Source organism: Perissodus microlepis, chromosome 8 (genome assembly GCF_051167445.1).
Source record: "Perissodus microlepis isolate ML-2025 ecotype Zambia chromosome 8, ASM5116744v1, whole genome shotgun sequence".
NCBI lineage: Eukaryota > Metazoa > Chordata > Actinopteri > Cichliformes > Cichlidae > Perissodus > Perissodus microlepis.
Genome location: NC_140468.1, coordinates 20,543,430 through 20,567,813, shown reverse-complemented (window position 1 = coordinate 20,567,813; position 24,384 = coordinate 20,543,430). Strand labels below are relative to the sequence as shown.

Sequence of the window (24,384 nt, the reverse complement as noted above, 5' to 3'; positions counted from 1 at the left end):
TGAATATAAACTGTCAAGGAAGCTCTGCTGCCTTTGCACTACTTCCTGCAAAGAGATGCAATGTCCATCACCCTCCATTATTTTCATTGGTCTCTGCACTGTCACCTTATATTGCTGATTATCTAAACCAACAGTAAATGAGAGATGATGGACGTGAAAATGAAGTGAGCCTCATATGGACAAAATACACATTTGAGTGACAGCTAGAACATCAGATTCAGAGCCAGCTGGACTTACTATAATTCAAGTGGACAACAGTGGTGACTTTAACCGCTTGGGGTGCTTTTTCACTGAAGAAAGGAAGTTATATTTTTCTGACAATTGACTTTGACCGCTCCTCAAAGACACTGTTGTTCTACGTCTGTCTGGAAATCAGCTGTTGTTTTCCTGGAATCAGTCTCTAGGATCTTTCTGATAAAGAAAAATGGAGTGAGTCACTCAGAGATGGCGACTCAGTCACCTTTAATTCCTACGAAGGCTGCTTTCACTTCTTGTCTCGAAATAGGAATTCTCTGTTTGTTTCTTAGTAAGTTGAAAACCTACAACTTTTGTGTTGTCCTAATGTTTTTGCAGAAGACAGTTTAATTTGTTGTGGTACATCTTCCGTTAATACCCAGTGATAATGTATAATTTCCAAAAATTCTTTTAATCCCACCTACTGTATAGCCACTACAGCAACAAATACTCTGCTTTGGCAGTAGATGTGTTGAGTATTGTTAATTTCTCATTTCTCTCAAGGGCCTTGTGAGCATGACTTAAAACGCTAGTAAGATACATTAGCTAACATAATGATTGTCTATACACTTAATTAATATCCACTGAGGTTCTAATACATACCCTCATAAAAAAACAACAACTTTGTTTGGATGTACTGTATAGAGCTAAGTGTGGCCACATCAAAGCAGTAAGAAAATCCTCATTGCATCTTTGTATCCAAGCAGTGAGTCGAAAGAATTCTCATTCATGTTTTTGTTTTTCTTATACTGTCATGTTGCAAGCCTTGCTTTTTTAGATCCTTAAATAGCTTCCAGTTAAATATCGAGTTTAAGTCTCATTATAGATAGATGTCATAGATGTGTTTGCTTAGTACATCCCCAATAGTAACAAGGACCAGTGATAACAATAATGACCACTGTAAGTACAGGCAAGTATTCTTAGTAGTTTATTTTGCTCCAGTCCACTCATAAAATCCAGTTAAAGCCTGCATGTTGGCATGGTAACCCATTAGTGTTGACTCAAACCTACATTAGACGAAGGTGGACAGTTTGTTCCTGAGTGTCTGGCTAGAGATAATCGAATTCCCTATGTAATCACTGCTTATTATTAATCTGCTATTGTGCCTATGTTCATGTTTTACTTATTTGTGTCTTTATTAAGTTTGTCTGTAATATATTTGGTTTTAATTAATGGCACTTTGATTAATCTCTTTATGTAATGAGGGATGATGGAAGTACTGTCTGAGAAGCAGCTTAGATTAGAACAAAATAGAATAGAAAAGAATAGCTCTTTATTCGTTATACATGTAGAACAAAATTGTGGTTGCTCAATGCCAACTATGCAGGAATAAAATATAAATGAGAAGACAGCAGGCAAAAATAACAAACAGGGGAAATGTACACAATCAAGAAGAATATATGCAAAACAAGAGTAAGGCACAGAATGCAGAAAAAAGTGCAGTCAGGTTCAAAAAGTATTTGAGCAAAGACACAATCTTTTTTTTTTTTTGCGTCTGTACACCACCACAGTGAGTTTGAAATGAAACATGGTGTGATTGAATTGCAGACATTCAGAACCATTTTTATATGTAGTCCCACATTTCAAAGGCTTCGGATGGATAAAATTCCTTTGGAGTCTGTGACTGTCTGAAGTCAAGAGCCCACGGACGTCACTAAATGCTGTATTTCCTCTCTTGGGATGCTCTGCCAGGTCCTCAGCTGCTGCTTGTTTGTGGGCCTTTCTCCATTCTGTTTTGTATTTAATAACTGGAAAGCATGCGCTGTTGGACTGAGATCACATGACTCAGTTGGCTATTGAAAAGAACCCACTTCTTTTCCTTGAGAAACTCTTGCTTTTGCTGTAAGCTTTGGGTCATTACCCATTTGCACTCTGAAGTGTTGTCCAAGCAGTTCTCTTTCATAGCATTCGTTTCGTGTCTCACTATGGGAACGCCTCCTGCGTGACCTCATCAGAAGCTCAAATACCATTGCGCCAGCCCTTACAGGCTGGCTAGGTGACGCCCATGTCAGGAGGGGCCAGTGCCTCCCTATATAATAGGCTGACATAGCGTCAGACGTCATTCAAAAACCTCTTCTCGCTTCTCACAGAAGCCTGTAGACAGCTGTGCTATTGGGTGCTAAAGCTAAACTGTCCACAGATTCGAGTGAACAACTCGGTCGCCGGGCGCTTTGTTCCCAGCTTTTCAGTTGTCCACTAGCATACAAGCAGTAGCAATACTGTTCTGTAGCTAGTGCGGGTGCCAAGTAGCAATACTTTCACCCAGGGAAGTAGCAATACTTTCCGAAAGCGAAGTAGCAACACTTTGCTAATAAAGGTACCCCTAGCTTCACCATCAGGTAGCAATACCCTTCGACGCTAGCGGTTTCACACATTAGGTAGCAATACCTGTAGAAAAGTAGCAACACTTTTCACCACACGTTAGCGAGGAATAGTAATATTCTCCGCACTCAGTGTCAGGCTCGCTAACGTGCGCAACCCTCTAGCTAACCATGGCTACGACGGCCAACGAAGTTGCAAAACTCTGTCCTTGCGGCAAGAAGATTTCTGCCTGGGATACACACTCCGTGTGTGCGGCATGCCTGGGTTTATCTCACGCTCAGGCTGCCTTGACACCGGCACAAGATTGTATCCACTGCGCGGCTTTCCCACGCAAACTACTCCACCGCAGGCTAGCTCGCCAGGCTAACCTGTCGGGTGGTGACCCTTTGCTGTGTGAGGCTGCTGCGGCGCAAGGAGAAACTGAGATGCCCAATGATTTGGCCGCAACGCCAGGGCCGAGCTGGGCAGAGGCAGACCCTCAGCCCATCGCGACCGCTTTCCCGTCGCTGGAGGCACACGGAGATCGTGTGTTTTTCCCCGATGCTGGAGTCACCTGGGGAGGAGATGCCAACGAGGACGGAGATGAGTCGGCTGACTCGGAGCTCCTGCTGTCTGACGACGGCGAGGAGGAAGATTCCACCTCCTTGGCTAGCATCGGCTGGGCTGCAAAGCCCTCGGCTATCGGCGAGGTTGAAAAACCGACACCGCCGTCTCCCCTGGATCTCGACATGCAGGACATGTGCAAGCGCGCAGCCGCTAGGCTCAACGTCCCGTGGCTCGCCATACAAACAGAGGTTGTAAAGTCTCGTTTTGACGGTAAGAAATTGCCGAAGGCGAAAAAGACGGGGAAAGCATGTGTTGCCTGTTTTCCCTGAGCTACTCGATGAGATAGCGGTGACGTGGAAAGCAAAACCTTACAGCGAGAAACACCCCATCGTGGGGAGCTCCCTGTTGGATTGTGAGGGGATGGAGTCTGTCGGCCTCTGCCAGATGCCACAAGTAGAGCCGTTGGTAGCGAGCCATCTTCACCCGAAGACGTCTCTGTCCTCATCGGCCCCGTCTCTCCCCTCCAAAGCAGACCGCTTCCAGTCTAGCCTTACAGATAAGTGCTACAAGGCAGCGGCTCTGTCAGTAAGAGCCCACAACGCCTCCTCTATGCTAATGGCTTACCAAGCTGAGCTAGAAGAGGACATGACAGCTAAACCAGATACCACAGCGTGGGAAGAAATCTGCGTTATAACTGACCACGTCCTCCGCCTCCACAAGGTAGCGATACAGGCTACTGGGAGAGCCATGGGCCTCATGGTTCTTCAGGAGCGAGCACGCTGGCTCGGGCTCACCAACCTGACGACCAAGGAGAAAGAGGAACTCCTCGACACCCCTGTCGTCCCTCACGGCCTCTTCGGTGCGGCTGTTACATCCACACAGAAGAGATGTGAGGAGAAAAAGAGAGATGATGAGGCTCTGAAACTCTGCCTGCCGAGGAGGGCCCAGCACGCCACCCCAGCAGCACCGCGCCAGTCATTCGCGCAGGCAGCGTCTCGCCCGGTCCCCGCTTTCAGGATTCCCAAAGTGCCTAAGACGCAGGCAGCCCCCCAGGCTGCCGGGGCCCCTAAGAATCCATGGACTCGGAAGCAGTCTCCCCAGGCCAGACCTCAAGCGGCCCCTCCTCCTCCCCCCGCTGCCGCGATCGTGAGGAGGAAGAAGCGGCCGGCCTGACAGCCTCTCCTCTAGGCGGGAGCGGACCCAGTTTCCCCCCTTCATGGGCCACCCTGCCGCCTCCCAGCTCCGTTCCAGAGCAAGTTCAACGGGACATGTTCCACACAGAGTGCTTAACTCGGGCCGGCGTTCCTGTCACCGGACCCGCCAGAGGGAAAGAGAGCCAAAGTTCGCAGTGTTGTTTCACAAGCACTTCTCTCATGCATTCTGTATTAAAAAAGCCCCGACACGCGCATCCAGGCAGTTTGCCGAGGGCGCTGTCGAGTGTTGCAAAACACATGAAAAAATCAAACATGCTGAAAAACAGAGCACCGTCTGCCATAACGCAGCCCGTGGAGACTCGCGTTTCCACGGCTGTGATGATGCAGATGAGCCCGTCACCTCGCTCACCTGTGACAGAGGTGACGGGACACCGGAATGGCGTATGTTTCGCGCTGCGACCACAAGGGGGCGCCAAAACGCCATATTCGGTGGAGTGGCCAGTGAGCGCTCTGTCTCTCCACATGAAGAGCTGGGCCACCTGCACTCAGTCAGCATGGGTGCTGAGGACATTGGAAAAGGGCTACAGGCTGCAATTCAGTGTCGCTCCACCACATTTCAAAGAAATCGTTTACTCTTGTGCTCTGGGCGAGTCTGCCAGTTTTCTCCTGGAGGAAATTTCCACCTTGAGAGACAAAGGAGCTATAAGAGTTGTCCCTCCCGAGGAAATGCACAGCGGATTTTATTCAAGGTATTTCCTTGTGCCAAAGAAAGGGGGGAGGGGTATGAGAGCCATTCTGGATCTCCGTGCCCTGAACCGGCATTTAAGGACATACAAGTTCAGGATGTTGACGCACACCTCGCTGCTACGGTTTGTACGAGCGGGCGACTGGTTCACATCAATCGACCTGAGGGATGCTTATTTCCACATCCCCATATATCCCCCACACCGAAAGTATCTGAGATTTGCTTTCCAGGGGATAGCATACGAGTTTGTAGTCCTGCCTTTTGGTCTCTCACTGAGCCCAAGGGTGTTTGTGAAATGCACCGAGGCAGCAGTGGCCCCGCTCAGGAAAAAGGGCATTCGGGTGGCCACATACATCGACGATTGGCTGGTGGCAGCCCCAACCCGCCAGGGAGCGACTTGTCACACAAATGCTCTCATACACCATCTGGAGAGTTTGGGTTTCCAGATAAACGTGGAAAAGAGCACATTGACGCCAACTCAATGCATTACTTTCATAGGGCTCAGCCTAGACTCCCTCCGGGTGAGGGCTTTTCTGTCCCCGGAGAGAACAGCGGCCATACGGTCATCCCTAGCACTGTTTCGCAGAGGCAACACAGTGACCCTCAAACAGTGCCAGAGGCTGCTCGGTCTGATGGCCTCTTCTCTAGTGGCGATAACACTGGGATGCCTGCACATGAGAGGCTTTCAGCGCTGGGTGGGCTCGCAGGGACTGGACCCTCACCGAGACGGCCACCGTCGCGTGAGAGTCTCTGCAGACTGTTCACTCACTCTCCGCGAGTGGAAGAGGCCAGGTTTCTTGTCTCAGGGCGTTGCCATGGGGGCAGTTTCAGCCAGGAAAGTGATTTCCACAGATTCCTCTCTTTCGGGCTGGGGGGCCACCCACGAGGGCAGAACAGTGAATGGAGAATGGGGCCCTCACATGCGCTCCACCCACATAAACTGTCTGGAACTGCTGGCGGTTCACCTGTCGCTAAAACACTTTCTCCCTTGGCTGAGAGGTCATCATGTTTTAGTGAGGTCGGACAATTCCACCGTTGTGGCCTACATCAACAGACAGGGGGGTCTGGGGTCCCCCAAGTTACACACACTGGCACACAGACTGATAATCTGGAGCAGTGTCCACCTGCTCTCACTGAGAGCAACTCACGTGCCGGGGATCTTGAACTTTGGAGCAGATCTTCTCTCTAGGGGCAACCCGCTGTATGGGGACTGGAAGCTTCACCCAGAGGTGGTGAAGCAGATCTGGCTGCGATTCGGTCAGGCGACCGTGGACGTTTATGCATCCAGGGAGAATGCTCAGTGTCCCCTGTTTTACTCGCTGCGCGATCAGAGAGCTCCTCTCGGGGTGGATGCTCTAGCTCACGAGTGGCCGAGAACCCTCCTCTATGCTTTTCCCCCAGTGGCCCTCATTTCTCCAACTCTGGCCAGAGTGAGGGAGAGAAGTCACTATGTGATCCTGATAGCCCCGCACTGGCCAGGGAAGCACTGGCTGGCGGAGATTTTTCAGCAGCTGTGTGGCCCACCTTGGCCGTTACCACTACGCAGAGACCTCCTGTCTCAGGCACAGGGGGAAATATTCCACCCCCACCCAGAGAGGCTAGCTCTATGGGCTTGGCCCGTGAGTGGTTTAACCTGAACACGGTGGGGCTCCCTCATAGTGTTATCGACACTATTCAGTGTTCTAGAGCATCGTCTACTAGGACGCTATATGAGCACAAGTGGCGTGTGTTTGAAAGCTGGTGCGTCGAATCACAGGCCATCCCTTTTCAGTGCTCTGTAGCTGTGATTCTGTCATTTCTTCAGGCCCTAATTGATAAGGGTAAAGCCTTCTCCACCATCAAGGTGTATTTGGCAGCAATTTCAGCCTGCCATATTGGTTTTGAGGGAAAGACTGTTGGCCAGCATCCCTTAATATGCCGTTTCATGAAGGGTGCACGGCGTAAATTGCCTACATCTAGGCCGTTGGCTCCATCGTGGGACCTTCCCACAGTATTGGCTGCCCTCTCCTGTTGCCCATTTGAACCCTTGGAACAGGTTGAGTTAAAATTTCTGTCCTTGAAGACGGCTCTATTAATTGCTTTAGCTTCTGCTAAACGTGTGGGAGAGATCCACGCTCTCTCAGTGCATCAGTCATGCATTCGGTTCTCCTCGGATAATACGAGGGTCAGTATGCGGCTCAACCCTGCCTTTGTCCCGAAGGTTGTCGGCACATGTTCCCCTATAGAACTGCCGGCCTTTTGCCCACCGCCTTTCTCCTCTGAGGAGCAACAGCGGCTGCATACCTTGTGTCCGGTCCATGCTCTACGCATTTACATGGACCGAACCCAGAGTGTCAGACAAAGTGACCAGCTGTCCGTGTCCTGGGCTAAACCACAGCCTGTGTCTAAACAGCGCCTCTCCCATTGGATAGTGGGAGCAATTGCCCTGGCCTATACTAGCAGGGGCCTTCAGCCCCCTGCTGGCTTACGTGCGCATTCCACTAGAGGTCTGGCAACCTCATGGGCTCTCTTTAGGGGAGTTTCTATTCAGGAGGTGTGTGCAGCTGCATGCTGGACCTCACCTCATACGTTTGCTAGGTTTTACAGGTTAGATGTGACAGCACCTAACCTAGCACATTCAGTTCTCAGTGCAGGTTCTTCCCGGGTGGGGGCCTCTCCCCTGTGAAGTGCTGTTGGGGACAGTTGTCTTCTTAACAGGCATGTCTGGCAATCCGGGAGTCAGTATTTCTCCCATAGTGAGACACGAAACGAATGCTATGAAAGAGAACTTAAGGTTATGTATATAACCCCGGTTCTCTGAGTAGCATGAGTGAGTGTCTCACCAGACCGCCCTCCTTGCTATGGAAGCGAGGAAGAGGTGGGCTTGTTTTGAATGACGTCTGACGCTATGTCAGCCTATTATATAGGGAGGCACTGGCCCCTCCTGACATGGGCGTCACCTAGCCAGCCTGTAAGGGCTGGCGTAATGGTATTTGAGCTTCTGATGAGGTCACGCAGGAGGCGTTCTCATAGTGAGACACTCACTCATGCTACTCAGAGAACCGGGGTTATATACATAACCTTAAGTTTTCAGGATTTGGCTAAAGCTGAGCAGAGAGTACAACCCTGTGCACTTCACAATACATCCTGCTACTTCTATCAGCAGTCACATTATCAGTATATCTTAGTGATGTAGTTCCAGTGGCAGCCTTACATGCCTCCACTATGTTTGACGGGTGTTGTGCTGTGCTTCAGATCATGAGCTGTTTCTCTCCTTTTCCATCTTTGCAGTTGTCAGTCCAGTACTTTTGGAAACTAACCAACTCTTTACAGTCAGCTTCTTTCTTAGCTCGATTGCCTCAAAGCGGTCCTCTGCTTGATCCTCCAAGGTGGGAAAGAGTCAGCCAGCATTCCTGTGCCAGCTGCCTGCCCATTTCTTCTTCTCTGTATATAGCATCAGTCCACATGGGTACTGCAGAAGTACTTCAGAAATATCGTGTTGCCAGTGTAATAAGTTTGGAGCCACCTGTTTGAACACTTCTGTCATTGATCCCTCCTGCAAACAAAGAATATTTTGTTTCCCATCCAAGGCTTACTGAATAATTCCACCCTTAATGCGTCATCTCTAGCTATTTTTTGCTCTTTCAGGACATGTTCAGACATGTTAACATCATTTCTCTTAGGAACCAATAAATAAACACATCCACTGTCTGTCTTTTTCCTCCCTGTCTGTCCTACATATTATTGGGATTCCCTTTCCTATGACGCATCATGGGATTGACCAAGTATTGACCTCATCACACGGCAGGAGGGGAAAAAAACACGCCCCGCTGCTTTTCAGCTTCTTTTCGGATCTGCCGAGGCTCCTCAGGATAATTTATTCTTTCTCTGGCCCCACTTTCTAACAATGTAAGGAAGAAGGTTCCTGCCATGTAATCCAAACATTTCCCATACACCCACACAGGAATTTACGCCCTTCTAGAGCATAGGGAGGGGAATCCCCTGAATGATTTTGTACCAAGCACTAAATGAACTGGGTTTAATCACTGTTCCCAAGCCTATAACGCGTGTATCCTTGTGTTCATGTGTGTGTTTTGGTTAGATTGTATTTAAGCCAGCTGTTTTAGGAATGCCGGGGGCCACCATGGGTCGGTACTGACGTAAGAGCGCGAGGAGAGGGGAGGGGCGGCACACGGAGGCGGATATCTGCTGTGCAGTTCCTGCGTTCCGACTCCGTTCTGTTTTTGGAACACAATTGTGCGGTATTTGGTTTATCCTCCTCCTGAATTCGCCTCCCTCCATTTCTGCTCGTGTTACTGTCTAGATCTCACTCTTCCCCTTTATAATTTGAACATCTCGTAAGTGCATGTTTAGCGCTTTGAGACATTTATAGAGTTCTGATTTCTCACTTCAGTAGAAACCTGTTCTGTGAAGTTGCTTTCCTATTCTTCACAAGTAAGGCCAACTTTAACCAATTCCTTGCGTTGTCACGCTGTGTTCACCAGACTTCTAAGTACATGTGAACAGTAACTCGCCATCAGCCCTTCCATTCACGGGTTAGCGACAGTCGGCCTAATGTTGACGCTGACCGTCGCGGTCAGACACCTGGCATGACAAGCACAGTGAATAGTGACCCTGGGGCGTTTCAGTTGGCCTCTGTCCTTCAGCCTGAATAGCTGTAACTTCAATCAATGACAGTATTATATCTGGTGTCAGGCTAAAGGCACAGAGTGGATCTGTGGAGTCAACCGAGTAAACAGGAGAAAGTCTGTGTAATCAAAAAAGCCTTTTCAAAGCCAAAGAGCTGCTCGCCATGGGTCACATCTCGGTGGGCGCTGCTGTGAAGACATTTCCGATGAGTCACGTGTTTCGAAGATAACATTCCAGCGTTGCTCCGCAGGAGCAGGCCTTATCAGTCACGCTTGAACTTTGACCCCTGACCCTGACAAGGCCATCACAAATCATGTTTCTGCATGGAGCTGGAGCTCATTAGCCCTTAGCTGGGCGCTCTGCCATGTTGGGTTTTGATGACAAGTTAGTGGGGTTGATGAGATTAATCTAAAGTTCTTTAAAGAGGCTGGTTACACTTTTCCTTCTACAGTGGTTGACACTAGGGTTGTTGATACTACGTTTAGTGTTTGCATAGGCCAGTACCGACAATAACATCAGTGACAGCACTATTAAATTGTCTAACACAGTGGTGGACGTACAGTAACATAACTGTAATGTATTTGTGACACATTTCAATGTTCTCTTAGGTAGTGCAGAGACGAGGAAAATAGTTTGGTTGTCTGAGGTCGTGCTGTGCTTCTGGTTACTTGGCATCATATTTCCACGCTATCAGAGGTTGGCTCCGACTGCTTGTCTAGCCGCTGATAGACTTCCTCAGCTTCAGTCTGGGATTTTAACAGAAACACAAATAACTGCTAATCAGTTGAGTTGACAGGTTATGGGCAGGATTCATCACATTTGCTGCCTAACTGCTGCATTATTATTCTATTAGTAGCCAAAGCGGCTATCGGGTATAGTGAATGTTTAGCATTTAACATGTGCACTTTCCAAGTTACCTTAAAGCAGTGGTTCTTAACCTTGTTGGAGGTACCGAACCCCACCAGTATGTGCAGTCACTGAACCCCTCTTTAGTGAAAAATAAAATATGATTTTTTTTTTTTTTTTTTTTTCAAATTCAAGACATAGATATGTTTTTTACTGGTGCACAAAATGAGCCGTGCATGTCAAGGCGGAGGCTCTGCCGAACCCCTGAGACTGACTCACCGAACCCCTAGGGTTCGATCGAACCCAGGTTAAGAACCACTGCCTTAAAGTGTTGCTCAGTGTTGTAAACATACGCTGCTTCAGCTGCTAGTGGGGGGCAGAGCTGTGTCACGTTGTGTATCAACTGAATTTTCTCTCTGTCTCTGAACCAAAATCTTCATTGCTGCGTTCCAGTTGCCTTGGAAGTTGGGTGTCGGTCACTTCTGAGTTAGTTAGCTTGCTGCTCTATATAATGTTAGTGACAGCTAATATCCCTCTCATTGGTTCTGGCTGTGATCACTGCAGACCCACCCAGCTGCTGTTTAAACCTTCTGTTTGTGATGGGCAGCCAATCAGAAGATAAATGAAATGTAGGCAGGTAGAGGATGACGTGGTGGCTCGTGAGTCATGTGAAGTACTCTAAAGGAGTGCCTGAGCCTGGTTCTGCTGGATGTTTCTCCTTCCCACTGTCACCAAAGTGCTTGCTCATTGTGTTTTTCTCTGTTGCGTTATTGTAGGGTCTACCTTACAATACAAAGCGCCTTGACACGACTGTTGTGGTGATTTGGCGCTGTATAAATAAAATTGAATGGGATTGAGTCCAAAAATAAAAATATGGTTGTCTCCTTTTCTAATTTTGATAAAGTACAACATTAGTTGGGTGTTTGTGTTCTCAGTGTGCTCTTTCTACCTCAGCAAAAAGCTCTTTATTTGCCTAAGATCTCTTCTTGTATGTCTTGTGCACAGATCGAACGGCGCATGGAGCTGGTACGCGTGGTGTCCCACAACACACACAAAAAGATGGTGTCGTGTCTACAGGGACACATCGGTGCAGAGGCAGAGAAGAGACATGTAAGCCATCAAGTTTGTGGCTATAAAACCTGTTAAAGCAAATCAAGCAGCTGTTCCAGGATTTAGCTGTTCCTCCCACACACGTCGGGGTTTTTTTTATTTATATATATTTTTTTCCTTGAATGTGTCCACAGTAGGAAGCACAATCTATAATTTCTCTTTTGTTTTGTTTTTCTACCCTACACCACCCAAAATATCCACCTCAGTCTGTACCACGCCTCTATACAGGAAATGGTCAGGTAAAAGCACTTACTCCACTTCTCCAATCCTCAGCACCACTTGCTCCATTTCCCATTTCCAGCATCTGTCATCTTCATTCACTATGCATGACACGCTCGTCTTTGGGGATTCTCTCGATTAAAAACAGGATGCTGCACACACATCAGTGTTTATTCGCTGATGTAAATCATATAACTGTAAAAATAAGCTGTCATTTAGCAGATGTGTCACTTCCTTAGTTTTCGTCTTAAATTGTATTCATCGTCTATTTTTTTTTTCCCTCTTCTGCTCAAAAAGCTCGCTTCCTCTTTCTGAATTTACACTTGATATGTTCAATGGAAAGTCCTAAACCAGTTTTCCATTGGCTTGACCTTGTATGCATAAGTTCATGTGTTTGTGCACCCGCATCTAATCACTGTTTGCATTTTTTCCTCCACTAAACACACAACAGAAAAAGCTTCCCCTCACGGCACTGTCCCAGGCAATGACTGAAGGTGGAAGCCAGTTGGGAGAAGACTCCTTAATAGGGTGAGTGTGTGATTGATTGACACACCAGAAATCCAATTGCCTTGTCTGGGCAACGGTTGCCGATATAGAGCAGAAGCACCCCAGAGAGTGTGAAATGCAAGGTCTCACATTCAGGGTAAGCGGCCTTCCCGGTTCTGTTTGTCTGTCAGGGGCTTTCAGCAGTTCCCTTACAGAAGAATCAGATCAGCTATTCTGGCGCTCATACGCAGAGTAGTTGAGGATCTAGAAAGTAGATGTCTACAAATCTACACTGCAGCTATGAGTCTGTCTGGAAAGAATGAGGAAGGGGAAGTATGACAGTCTGCTTGCACTTGTGATTCAATCATGCCAACAGTTTTATTGATATCTGGAACTCGCTGTTTCTCGTGTCAAGGCTTATAGGTTTCATATCTGGGAAAACTGCAGCTCAAAACTGATTCACTCGTAGATAAAGTGTCACTAGGTCACTTTGTGCTCCTGGCTTTGAGTGGCTAGAAATTATGACATCAGTGACCTGGTTTTGTTCTCAGCTGTTGGCTGTGGACAGATGAAGGCCTGGTTACGCAGACTGTGGTCCTTCTGTGTTGTTATGTAAATTCCATTTTGCAAAGAACACGTGTGATTACACTGGTTACAGAGGACCTAACATCCACATCTGTTAGTGCAGATATGTTAATGAGGCATATGTGTGACTTTGCTTGATTTTAACAGGCCTGTCTCTCTCTCTCTCTCTTCATGTGCTTGTCAATAGGAAAATGATGGAGGTGTGCGGAGATGCAGAGAATCGTCTGGCATCAGAGCTGATGCAACATGAGCTGCAGATAGAGAAGGACGTTCTGGATCCACTTAGCCAGTTAGCAGAGGTCAGAAACCCTATGCATTAATATTAACTTAATATAAAGAAACTGCTTTTTGAATGGCTAAAATAGCAGCAGCACCCATTTCTCCACTTTAACTGGTGTCATTTATACTTTATATGATTAATTTTCTCTTGCTTTGTGCTGCCCAACTCCAAATGAACGAAAGCTTTTTAGTAAAAAGCAGCTAGTTGCTAGAGCAGTGACCCATTATGGTGATTGTCCTGTGTTTTTCGAAACATCCCAGCCCTTATAACACTAGCCAAAGTATCCTTGTCCTAGATACTGAACCCCGAGTTGCTCCTGATCAATTCACCAGAGTGTGAATGTTGGATAGTAAGAACTTAGGCATAGAAAAAGTGCTTGTGTGGATGAGTGAATGAGACGTTTTTTAAAGCTGTTCTGAGTTCTTAACTAAAGTAACTAGAGTACAATAGCGCTATATAAGAACCAGTCCATTTAACAATTACCATATTTTATTCCACCTCTAATAGTCATGCAGGAAAATCAGTGGCAGTGCCTTGCAGGTCTTCTTCAGAGGTATATTTTCTTAAGCTTGGTGTGTTTTAACCATTCATTTAGGTGGAAATCCCTAACATCCTGAAGCAGAGGAAACAGCTGGCCAAACTGGTGTTGGACTATGATTCTGCCAGAGCAAGGTGTGTCTGAATGTCTTTCTGCTTGTTAGGCGATGCATTCTAAAATACCTGGAACTGCTAACACAGTAGCATAAATCACATTTATTCACAGGCATTAACTTTTTTACAGTGCCCACATTTTAGATTGCGGTCTGCATTTCCTGCTTTTTCCTCTTTTCTTTCCGTATTCAGATGGTTGCAGGCAACCAAGTCAATAATCTCAGGAACAAACACTCAAGCACTGACGGCCAAGGCTGACCTACTCAAGGAAGAGGTGGATGAGGCCATGAACAAAGTGGAGCTTTGCAAGGTAATCTTTATGTGCAAACATACTGATTCATTTCTGCAAGTCTATATCAAGGCAAACTACCAGTCATGTCAAATCAGGACCATATCGAAGAAATGCCACTTGCAAGGTCATGACCTGATTGATAATGTAACTCAGCTGATGCCATTAAATGTAGACTACTTTGTTCATGGCTACTTGTTGTGTTTAAGACTACTTAGGCTTAAAAGCAATCACATGGCAGAGTTAAAGTGATCTGAGTAACAGAAACTGGAAATAGGCCTGGGAGTAAACTCATTAGAGCAACAACTGGACATTCCAAGACCCTTGGAATGGCCGGTTTGCTGACGCATGCAAACTGACTCTGTCCTGTCAGCTCTCTGTGTGTTTGTGTGCATCTACTGAACTGAGTCACTGGTGACTTTAGTGTCATGACTCCATGATGTGTTTTTCTGTCCAGGAAGTACAGAACTTTCTGTAAAACTTAGGATTTATGAGTCGTGCGAAGCTTAACCGGCCACTGACGCCTGAACTTGTGCCACCTGAAGCACTTTTTCATTCGAGGGATGACACTAGTAGATATGATCCTCTTTAAATAGCCTCACTAATTCCCCTGTTTTCTCTTATAAATGATAACTTAACATCATCTTTATATATCTAACAGCATGCCTTTTTGTTTCTTCTACAACAGGATCAGCTTGCTGCCGACATGTACAGTTTTTTCTCAAAAGAAGGCGACTATGCCCACTATTTCGTAACGGTGAGTTCACTGTGTCAACAAGCCAGCGCTGTTGTTGCACGACTTTCCGTGGGAACGTTCACAGCTGCAGAGTAGCTGTGGGGCGGATGCTTGGCAAGCTGTTTGTATTTACTTTGCTGTCATATACTTTACTGCTCTTATTATTCTGCTTACTGTGTGTGTCTCTCTGTTTCTGTAGCTCTTAGAAGCTCAGGCAGATTACCACAGAAAGTCTCTCACTGTTCTGGAGAGTGTCTTGCCAACCATCCAGGCTCAGCAAGGTATAAGATATGCAAACATGCTTTAAGCACACACACCTGTTTAACACAAAATAGTGCAACGTTGTTGTGGGGAAAATAAAAAGGCACTTTCCCATGCATAACATGTGACGTGACCCTTTTGCTTATTTCTTGGAGGAACCTCCTGTACCTCCTTCCCAGCAGCAACCTCTGTTTTACTCGTTTTTTTGGCTCCCCCTTTAAATATCTACTTTACATGGAAATTCACTCATATGTGTCCTGACTTGCAATGAGGAGAATCAGATTTTCATTCTCAGCTGACTCAAGAAATCCAAAACCGCTACTTTCAGTTACATCCCGCCAATCTCTTTTTCTTCCCCACTTTTTGTCATTGTTAAAGGTACAGTGTGTAAAATATCACCACTAGATGTCAATAGATTACAGATTGCAGTCAACTGAATTCTGTCTTCTTACCATGTCAGATTCGAGTGCGTAATCTTAACGACGCTGGCCGCTCTAGGACAATCACTTGGCCCTGTTTCTATTACTGTTTGTTATAACATAGTTGAATATTATCAACACTTAGCAATAGATCAGGAATAAAATGAAAATGGATATGTGTTAATTAAATATTTTGGAGTATTTTGCATATTAACTCCATGTCTCTAGCTACGGTGGCCGTTTTAGGACAAACAACTCTGGCTGCCGTTCATCTGTAGTGTGTAGGCGGTCAGTGCGCTGTTTACCTCAGCTGTTCATCCTCGTCTATTCATGGGGAGAGGAGGAGACTGCAAAACTTTGAAAAAGGTATCCAATGCAGTGTGATGAGTCAGGAAAGCTCACTTAGCTGTTGTTGTTGAAGATGGCGGGGCTTCCACCAGTCTGTGCCCGCTCCTTTGTATATTTAATGGGTTAATTCTAAGTTCAGTTTTTTTGGAAAATGTAATAAATAATCATATTTATGAGTACGGTATTTTTCTTTTCTATTAAATAAACTCTAAAAATGACTGACTATACCTTTAAAGGGGTCCTGACATTAAACAACAGTCCTTGACTCTCTGAAAATTTTAGGATTGTGATGTCTCCTCTCAGTTTGTTTTCATCTTGCGTGCACTCTTTAGCTGTGTCTTGTTCAAGGAGTTTGTTTTTTCTGCATTAAACACATGTGGTCTTACACAGACTAGCCTGGTCTCCCAGCATGTGGCCATGACTCATGAGCTCCACACACACCCACCTGGTTTTGGAGCGCCCCACACCACCCCAACATTCTTTCCCCGGCCCTCCCTCTTTATTTCCCTTTAAGCTCACGTGCTCACACTCGCTCATAAACACATAAAGATGACCGAACAGTCACTTCTGTTGGCTGAGAGCATGTGGTTATTATTTGGCGATACCCTGTAGGGGGAGTCAAGACTGGTTTTTTTTTGAAGGGGGGGGGGGTTTAAACAAAATGGCCCAAGGGGAAGTTTGTGTTTCTAATTCCACTCTTTGCTCCTTTCTTCTCCTCTCTATTTATTATTAACTCTCTTTACATTCAGATTCATGGATGGAAAAGCCAGCGTTTGGCACTGGTTTAGATGAACACCTGAAGAGGAGTGGGAGGGAGATCGCCCTGCCAATAGAGGCTTGTGTCATGATGCTTCTAGAGACGGGCATGAAGGAAGAGGTATGGAAGTTATAGATTGTGGCAGGGAGTGAAGACGAGATACTGATTGAAATTTAAGTGCTTTGGATCATCGAAGTAAGATATACGGTCACCAGATACTTTCAGTTAAACCTTATTAGTAAGTGGTTGCTTTATGGCAGAGATTCAGTAAGGTGCTCGCAACCTTCCTCAAAGATTTTGGTTCATATTGACATGATAGCATCACATAGTTGCTGCAGATTTCTTGGCTGTACATCCATGATATGAATCTCCCATTAAACAACATCCCAAAGGTGCTCCATTAGATTGCGATCTGGTGACTGTGAGGGTTATTTGAGTACAGTGAAGTCATTGTCACGTTCAAGAAACCAGTTTGACATGATTTGAACTTTGTGGCGTGGTGCATTAATCCTGCTGGAAGCAGCTAACAGAAAATGGGTACACCGTGCTCATAAAGGAAGGTCAGCAACAATACTCAAGCTGTGGCATTTAAACAATGTTTAGTTGTACTAAGTGGCCCAAAAATATCCCTCAAACATTACACCACCATCCTGAAACAATGTTGTTTACATCCGATTCACCATCTAAATGTTGCAATAGAAAACAAGACTCACTGGACCAGGCCATGTTTTTCTCTTATGAAATGTAGCCTCTGTGTCCTGTTCTTAGCTGGCAGGGGTGGTACCGAGTGTGGCTTTCTGCAGCTGTAGCTCATCGGGTTCAAGGTTCAGAGATGCTCTTCTGCATGGAGTGGTTGTAATGAGTGGTTTTTTGAGTTACTGTTGCTTCTCTGTTAGCATGGTTGTGTCATTCGACTTGTGGCACTGTGGTGGAAAATGCCAGCAGATCAGCAGTTTCTGAAATACTCAGACCAGCCCGTCTGCCACTTAAACTGCCTTGATGCTTCATCTGACCTTCAGCGGGTCATCTTAATCATGTCTATGCGCCTAAATTAATCGATTTGCTGACTTATGATTAGATATTTGCCTTAAGGGGCAGTTGAACAGTGTATAAGGGAGCAGCCCAAAGCAGCTTTAGAAGAATTTCCATTTTTGTCTTGTTGCTGTTTTGCTTGTTTAAAATGTGCTCGTCCATTTGTTAATATCGGTTGGAAATAGTGCAATAAGGGAGTTGTCATCTAGCATGTAGCATGTATCAGCTGCATAACAACGGTGATTAGTGCTTTGCTGTCTCATAGGGTTGCCAAGTGTCAGCATGCATAATGAGAACAGTAACTGATCGAGACAACTGCCCCGTGCAGTACCACAGGAAGTGTTGTGACTGTTTGACAGCTGATCTCCAAAGGTGCTGATATATGATCTGAACCACTCAAGAACGTTATTGGAAAAACGTAGACGCACTGCTCCAGAGAGTGAGCGAGGATTTTGGGATCGGTCTTGTCAACAGCTGCACTTAAGCCAAATAAATAAGAACAGCAATCTTATTAGCATCATGCTGCAGTGAACACTTACTATGGTGAGGGCAGTTTCTGTGCTCTTTATCAGACTGGAACCTATCAGGGATGACATATCGCTTTAAGAAAGCACAGACTTCCATGTTGTTCTGCTTTTACTCAGTGTGCTCCCGCCAAAGTTTGATTTCTATAAGAGGTTTTAGTACAGCCTCTTTTTAATGCTTTTCATAGGTTGTCGATGCTTGTTTTAGAAATCAATTCTTATCTAGTTTGATGAGCTTATTGGCTTTTACTTTATTACTCGTTTTAACCAGTGAAGTAAAAGTAATGCTGGCATTTTAATTAGAAGTGGCATAAACGGCTCGACTGGTCATTGAGAAAATTGAAACTAAGCTTTTAATTGTTTGTTTACACGAACATCTAAGGAGATGAGCAAATTGCAAATGATTTTCCGTAATGCTGTTCCAGAGAAATGGTCGCCATGTTATGGTGAATGCGAATAGACATGAAATGTTTACGTCTCCACCCTGATACAAATTTAGAATACAATGTGCTGGGACGTGCTCGTCTCCTGTCCATAAATCAGAAGGTTTTGTTTCCCCCGTGATTGTGTAAAAAGGGAGGGAGGAAAGAGGGCAAGTGTTAACTCCAAAGCACATTATTTGTTTCCTGATTCATTCCTCTGTGAGTCCAGTCTGTGTCATTATGGTGTGAAGACAGCCTTTGTTTATGTGTCAAAGTAAATGGCTCGCTATGCTGTGACTGGTGGGTGTGTTTGTTTGCCTGCTTTAAGGTTTCATTGTGTGCAGCTGGCAGAGGGAGTATACGTAGTGGATACAGAGTCCGTCTGTAACTGTGTGTGTGTGTGTGTGTGTGTGTGTGTGTGTGTGTGTCAGGGTCTATTCAGAATTGCAGCAGGGGCGTCCAAGTTAAAGAAGCTAAAGGCGGCGCTCGACTGTTCCACTTCACAGCTGGAGGAGTTCTACTCTGACCCCCACGCTGTCGCTGGTACGTTCCAAACCGGCACCGTTCTTCAGCTGTTGTATCTCTTAGTGTAAAATTTGGACCAAAATCTCAAAAGCAAGCAAATATTTGCTGTTTATTATAATTAATGTTTCTTTCAAACTTTGTATTTTCTTCTTCATATTTCAGTGACAAACTCAGGGATAGGTCAATTTCACTCTTCACAATTCTAACTGATAAATGACGTAGCGGCTCGATTTGAATTCATCTACATTTTTGCCTGTAATAGTGTTTTTAAATAAAACTATTGTGCACATGTGTGGTTACAGGAGCACTAAAGTCCTACCTGAGGGAACTCCCTGAACCTCTAATGACCTTCCAGCTTTATGATGAATGGATCCAGGCATCCAGGCAAGGCTCTAAATAGTCCTGCTGAATCTGTCTTTGCACAGCACATTACAGATTCAAGTTTTACTTGCCATCTGGAGATTGCACCAGTAATTATAAAGGACGGAAACTTCAAAAGTTGATAAATAAACATGTAATCAAAGGTTTTTAATATGCTTCTTTAAGTTTCCTGTATAATGTGAGAAGGGAGAATGATGACAAAAACTCTCAAATGAAAAATTCCCAAAAAATTCTCAAAAATTTTAATGCTTTATTTTGGTGGATTTGAAATACATATTTTTATGTATATTTTTGGCTTCTTATGTCTTCCATAAATAATGAGCTGTGCTGTTGTTTATCTACTTTCTTCTATCATTCTAGTGTGTCAGACCCAGACAAACGGCTCCAGGCGCTCTGGGTTGTATGTGATAAACTACCAAAGAACAACAAAAACAACCTGAGGTCAGTCGCTGAAGCCTACATAGGGACTGATCTTGCTTTTGTCTGTCACGCAAGACTATTCTCACCTCTCTGCCCTCTGTGTTTTCTTTTAGGTATCTGGTGAAGTTTTTAGCCAAACTGGCTCAGGAGAGCGAGCTGAACAAAATGACCCCTAGCAACATTTCCATTGTCCTGGGACCCAATTTGCTCTGGGCCAAGACTGAAGGGTGAGCAGGCAAGACAGAATAATCTGTTGCAGCTTACTTGTCAGTCATGTTTAAAACAAGGGAGATGTAACAGTGTCTGGGAGGTCAGAGCCTAGTCTAGGGTGGTGAAGAAAACGTAGAAACGATAGTCTGTTATTTAAGCTTATTTCAGTTTATCCCTCATTATGTCAGAAAGCATCTAATTTTTGCACATCTATGTATGCACACCCAGGAGTCTGGCTGAGATGGCTGCAGCTACCTCTGTGCACGTGGTGGCCATTGTTGAGCCCATTATCCAACATGCTGACTGGTTCTTTCCTGAGGGTAAGTCTTGGGTTTCCTCTATAGCTGCTTATTTTCAGTCTGACCTTATTTACCTTCTTTGAAGCCATTAGTCCTATCAGTATATAAGGCAGTCATGATGAAGGCAGCTGATATTGATTGCCTTGCAAGGCCGATAATCAGGAGTGAAAGGGGACTGAGATAAGATGACCAAGGTCAAGCAGTTTTTTGTACTTTGAGGCTGGCTGGAAGATGTCTTTTATTGAATGTCATATACATAAAAGTTGCTTTAAACACTCACCAAATCCAGTGAACTGAAGAGCTAAATGAAAGTAAAACTCCCTCTTACTGTTAATATGTAACAGAGTCAGTAGTTTACATGCTGGGTTACATAAACACACGCCCCCACTAATATCTGGTGTTCTCTCCCTTAGAGAGTCACACCTCGACCAGGTGCTTTTGGTGGATTCCAGAAAATCCCAAAGACTTGTGCACCTAATTCTTGTTTTTTAAAGTCATTAAGGATGGATGGTGTGCATTCATTGCACCCTGGAAAAAAACTGTTTAACAAAATCATGAAAAGCCAGAAATACCATGACATCCATACTGATGTTGGATGTATGTAAAGTTCTGAGGCAGCTGCATATTTGTCTGGGTTGCACAGGCAGGTTAGTTAAAGCCTCTCTTATAGTCTCTGTTGAGGGCCTGTATCTTAGGCAGAGATGATATATTACTAGTGTTGCCATAATTGAGCATCTCTGGTGCACATACGGAGAGGGATGATGAGACAGTGGGAGCTATCACCTCACAATAATAAGGACTTTGGTAAATTGCTGACTGTGTTTGTGGAAACTCCTTTCACAGTCTGTAGACAAACACTTTCAGGCAAATCTTTGATTCTTAATTTCGTTCAGTTAAATTTGAATTGTGTGTTTTTGAGCAGCTTATGAAAGGTTTTTGGAGCATTCCAGCCTAATGTAAACTGAATAATAGGCTAATGTTTGTGTCAGAATAAACAAAGTAAACATCTGTCATCTGGCAACATCTGCTTCTTCTTACACATAAAAATGAGTGTTTTCGGCTTGTTTTCTGTTTCAGTCTAACAAGCTTGGATAACGACCCGAGACCTCCATGGTCTTGTTCAGTTAGGTTCTCCCTCTATCACAGGCCACAAGCTAGCCTAAAGTAAAGAATGCAAACATGGATTGATTGAACATTCTGTGCATTACAGTGAATAACGTTAAATTTACGTTAAATTGTTCGTTTGCTGTTTATTTAACCAAAAGGGGGCGCTATAACACCCACCTGCACTCTTTCTTTATACAGTTTAACCTGTTTTTCTTAACTGTGTTTTTATAGACGTGGAGTTCAATGTTTCTGGCATGTTTGTGATGCCCACACCTGCATCCAACCACAACAATCACTTAGATTATGACTCCGGCACCATTGAAAGGAAGAGACCTGGCAGCATGGTGGGACCAGAGAACGACACAGGACGCAAAGACAAGTAATCCTCCAGAAGTTGCTCGCTGATCACTCTGATTCATTTGTGTCTTTTAATCCAGCTGCTTTCTTATGCTTCTAGATAATGTTGGTGTAAATAATCCGGTCACTTTTCTCGTTATGCTGTGGTGATTCTGCCCTAATCATGAATCTCTTTTGGTGGTTTTTGTTTCTCTCCTTCACCGTCTCCCTGCTATCCCTGTGTAGTACCACTAACAAGCACTCGGACCACACCCTTCGTAGAGGCAGTAACACTTTAGGTAGAAAGCAGCACACTTCACCTGCTTTCCAGCCTCCTTTACCCCCCGTGGAGGCTCAGGGACAGGGACACGGGGCTGGGCAGGTTCCCCAGGCCTCGGCTGAGCCCCAGTCACAAGCTTCAACTGGGGGTTCAGGGTCTGATCCTTTCCAGCAAAGTTTGGCACAGGGTCTTGCTGCTCTTGCAGCTGCTCAGCAGCTTCTAGCCCAGCACACAGAGGAGCTCAGGTAAGAGGTGTTTCCCTGCATCTCTGCTGCTGGTGGCAAAAACGTAGCATGCCTTACAAGCACATGCATGCTTTTATGTTTTCAGGGTTCAAACTGCAGGAAGACATTAGTGAATTGTCGGTAAACACACAACGTCAGTCTGATTAGTTGCATAAAGTGGAGAGGTTTATTAATGCATAGCTCACTGGCACCTCACAGACATCAGCTCTTCTCTTGGTCACCTTAGCTCAGCTGGTGGTTTCTCTAACAAAACCACAAGTTTTCTTACGCCACCACCAGTTGCAGCTATGCAGACGACTCTAAAATCAGCCCACTGAAATGGCACAACAATGGCCTCTGTCATTCCACTAACAGTCGCTCTCAGGGCCTCTTGACTTCCCATCCCTCTGCTTTCCTCCCCAAATCACTAGAATCAGCAGGAAACTCACACTAACTGGCTCAAACTGCTTTGAAAAGCCTGGACATTGGCGCCTGTTATGCAAAGACTGAACGAGTGTCTTTGATTTAGTTGCTGAAAAGACAACATTCATTTTCAGACAGATGACACTATTCAGTTCAGCATTTTTGGCTCTACAGACTCCACTGGGAAAGCAAATTTAGATGAGCCTCCCAGATTATATTTGTGGCACATACTATGCAGCACATGAGAGGGGTTTGCTACTACTAAAATAAACCTGATTCTACTTTAATAGCTCTTAAAAACATTCAAGGCTGGATGCTGTTGCATATGTGCTACTCAGTTTCGGCCAACTTGATGGTTTAAAGCTTCTTCTTTTTTCTTCTTCTGTTTTTTTGGTGTGTGTGTGTTCTTTCTCATAAGCAGCCCAAAGCTACGTGACTCCACCCCAACCCCTGCGCTCCAGAGGAATGGCTCTGGAGGAGGCAGCCAGGCTGCTGGCCAGCTGGGCACTGGAACCCCTGCGGCTGGATCCATGGGGCCCAGTCCACATATGATGCGCAGAGGTAAGAATCTACACCCTAAAGTGGTGCAATAAGTCAGTCATTCATTGCTTAGAAATACTAATTAAATAAAGATCGAAATATGTTTAGGACATCGGTACAGCTTCTGCATGGGTTGAATTCCCATAATTCCTCCCTCTGAATAGCCAGACCCATGCAAACAGACTTTAGGGTGGGACCATCACTGTTTGCATGGCTCTTGGAGATGGTATGAGATTGATGGCTTGTGAAAAATTAAGCCAGTACCCAAGTCCCAAAAAAATACAGTTCCTCTAATGGTCACTTCAGGTTCCAGCAGTTACTCACAATTGATTAGGGAATGCACGTCTTTCCCTTGTGACCTGTGGTTGGCAGAAGGTGTCTAGGCCTGTGGGACTGGGGCCTAGATTTTCTTATACAGATGGATATCGTATGTATACTTTTGGACTTTTATTTATGTTTCCCACCAATAATGGCAGTTTACCTTTTGCTTCCAGGTACCAAGAAGCAGGCTCCTGCTCCTCCCAAACCCACAAACCCTCCACCCAGTCAGCCCTGTAATTCTGTAAACCACTCCTCATCCTCTGTCTCCTCCCAGACTTTCAGTTCCACCCCCAGACCCCTGTCTAGCCACTCGTCCACCTCTGTAACCTCCCCCACCTCACATCCAAGTGCCACACATCGGCGCCATTCGAGTAACCAGCCCCCGATCCAGGCGCCGAGCCATCCACCCCCAGAACCTCCGACGCAGGCCAATCCCTCTGTGCAGCCCACATCCCTGGGCCAGCCCAGCGGGGACCAGCACAGCGCCGACCCCTCACCCCCAGGAACCCCAACCCCTCCAGACACCCCTCCACCCTGCACTAACAGCCAGGATGCAGTTACCCCTCCATCCCCATCTCCATCTCCCTACCAGTCGGGCTCGCTTCCCCGGCCGCGGCCTGTCCCCAAACCACGGAACAGACCCAACATCCCCCCGCCGCCCCAACCCACCACAGTGACCAATGAGACCAACGGGATCTGCACCAAGATGATGGGTGGGTACCG

The 24,384-nt window shown here is 45.7% G+C and overlaps 1 protein-coding gene across 8 annotated transcripts in view; it reads left to right on the top strand.

Moving 5' to 3' along the window:
- Positions 1-24,384, top strand: part of arhgap17a (Rho GTPase activating protein 17a) — a 40,972-nt gene that overhangs the window by 12,546 nt on the left and 4,042 nt on the right. For 4 of the 8 annotated variants that reach the window (XR_014801187.1, XM_084938139.1, XM_084938143.1 and 1 more), the window contains exons 3-20: positions 11,482-11,586; positions 11,793-11,825; positions 12,257-12,333; positions 13,064-13,175; positions 13,752-13,828; positions 14,000-14,117; positions 14,785-14,853; positions 15,032-15,113; positions 16,610-16,737; positions 19,027-19,138; positions 19,423-19,504; positions 19,862-19,942; positions 20,035-20,148; positions 20,360-20,451; positions 21,769-21,916; positions 22,120-22,398; positions 23,219-23,361; positions 23,835-24,374. Coding sequence is in view for 7 of the 8 variants with exons in the window: in XM_084938139.1 (XP_084794265.1) it covers positions 11,482-11,586; positions 11,793-11,825; positions 12,257-12,333; positions 13,064-13,175; positions 13,752-13,828; positions 14,000-14,117; positions 14,785-14,853; positions 15,032-15,113; positions 16,610-16,737; positions 19,027-19,138; positions 19,423-19,504; positions 19,862-19,942; positions 20,035-20,148; positions 20,360-20,451; positions 21,769-21,916; positions 22,120-22,398; positions 23,219-23,361; positions 23,835-24,374 (2,392 nt within the window). In the remaining variant the exon portion in view is untranslated. The remainder of the gene's footprint in view (positions 1-11,481; positions 11,587-11,792; positions 11,826-12,256; positions 12,334-13,063; positions 13,176-13,751; positions 13,829-13,999; positions 14,118-14,784; positions 14,854-15,031; positions 15,114-16,609; positions 16,738-19,026; positions 19,139-19,422; positions 19,505-19,861; positions 19,943-20,034; positions 20,149-20,359; positions 20,452-21,768; positions 21,917-22,119; positions 22,399-23,218; positions 23,362-23,834; positions 24,375-24,384) is intronic. The other 4 variants (XM_084938140.1, XM_084938141.1, XM_084938145.1 and 1 more) reach the window with 4 other exon arrangements.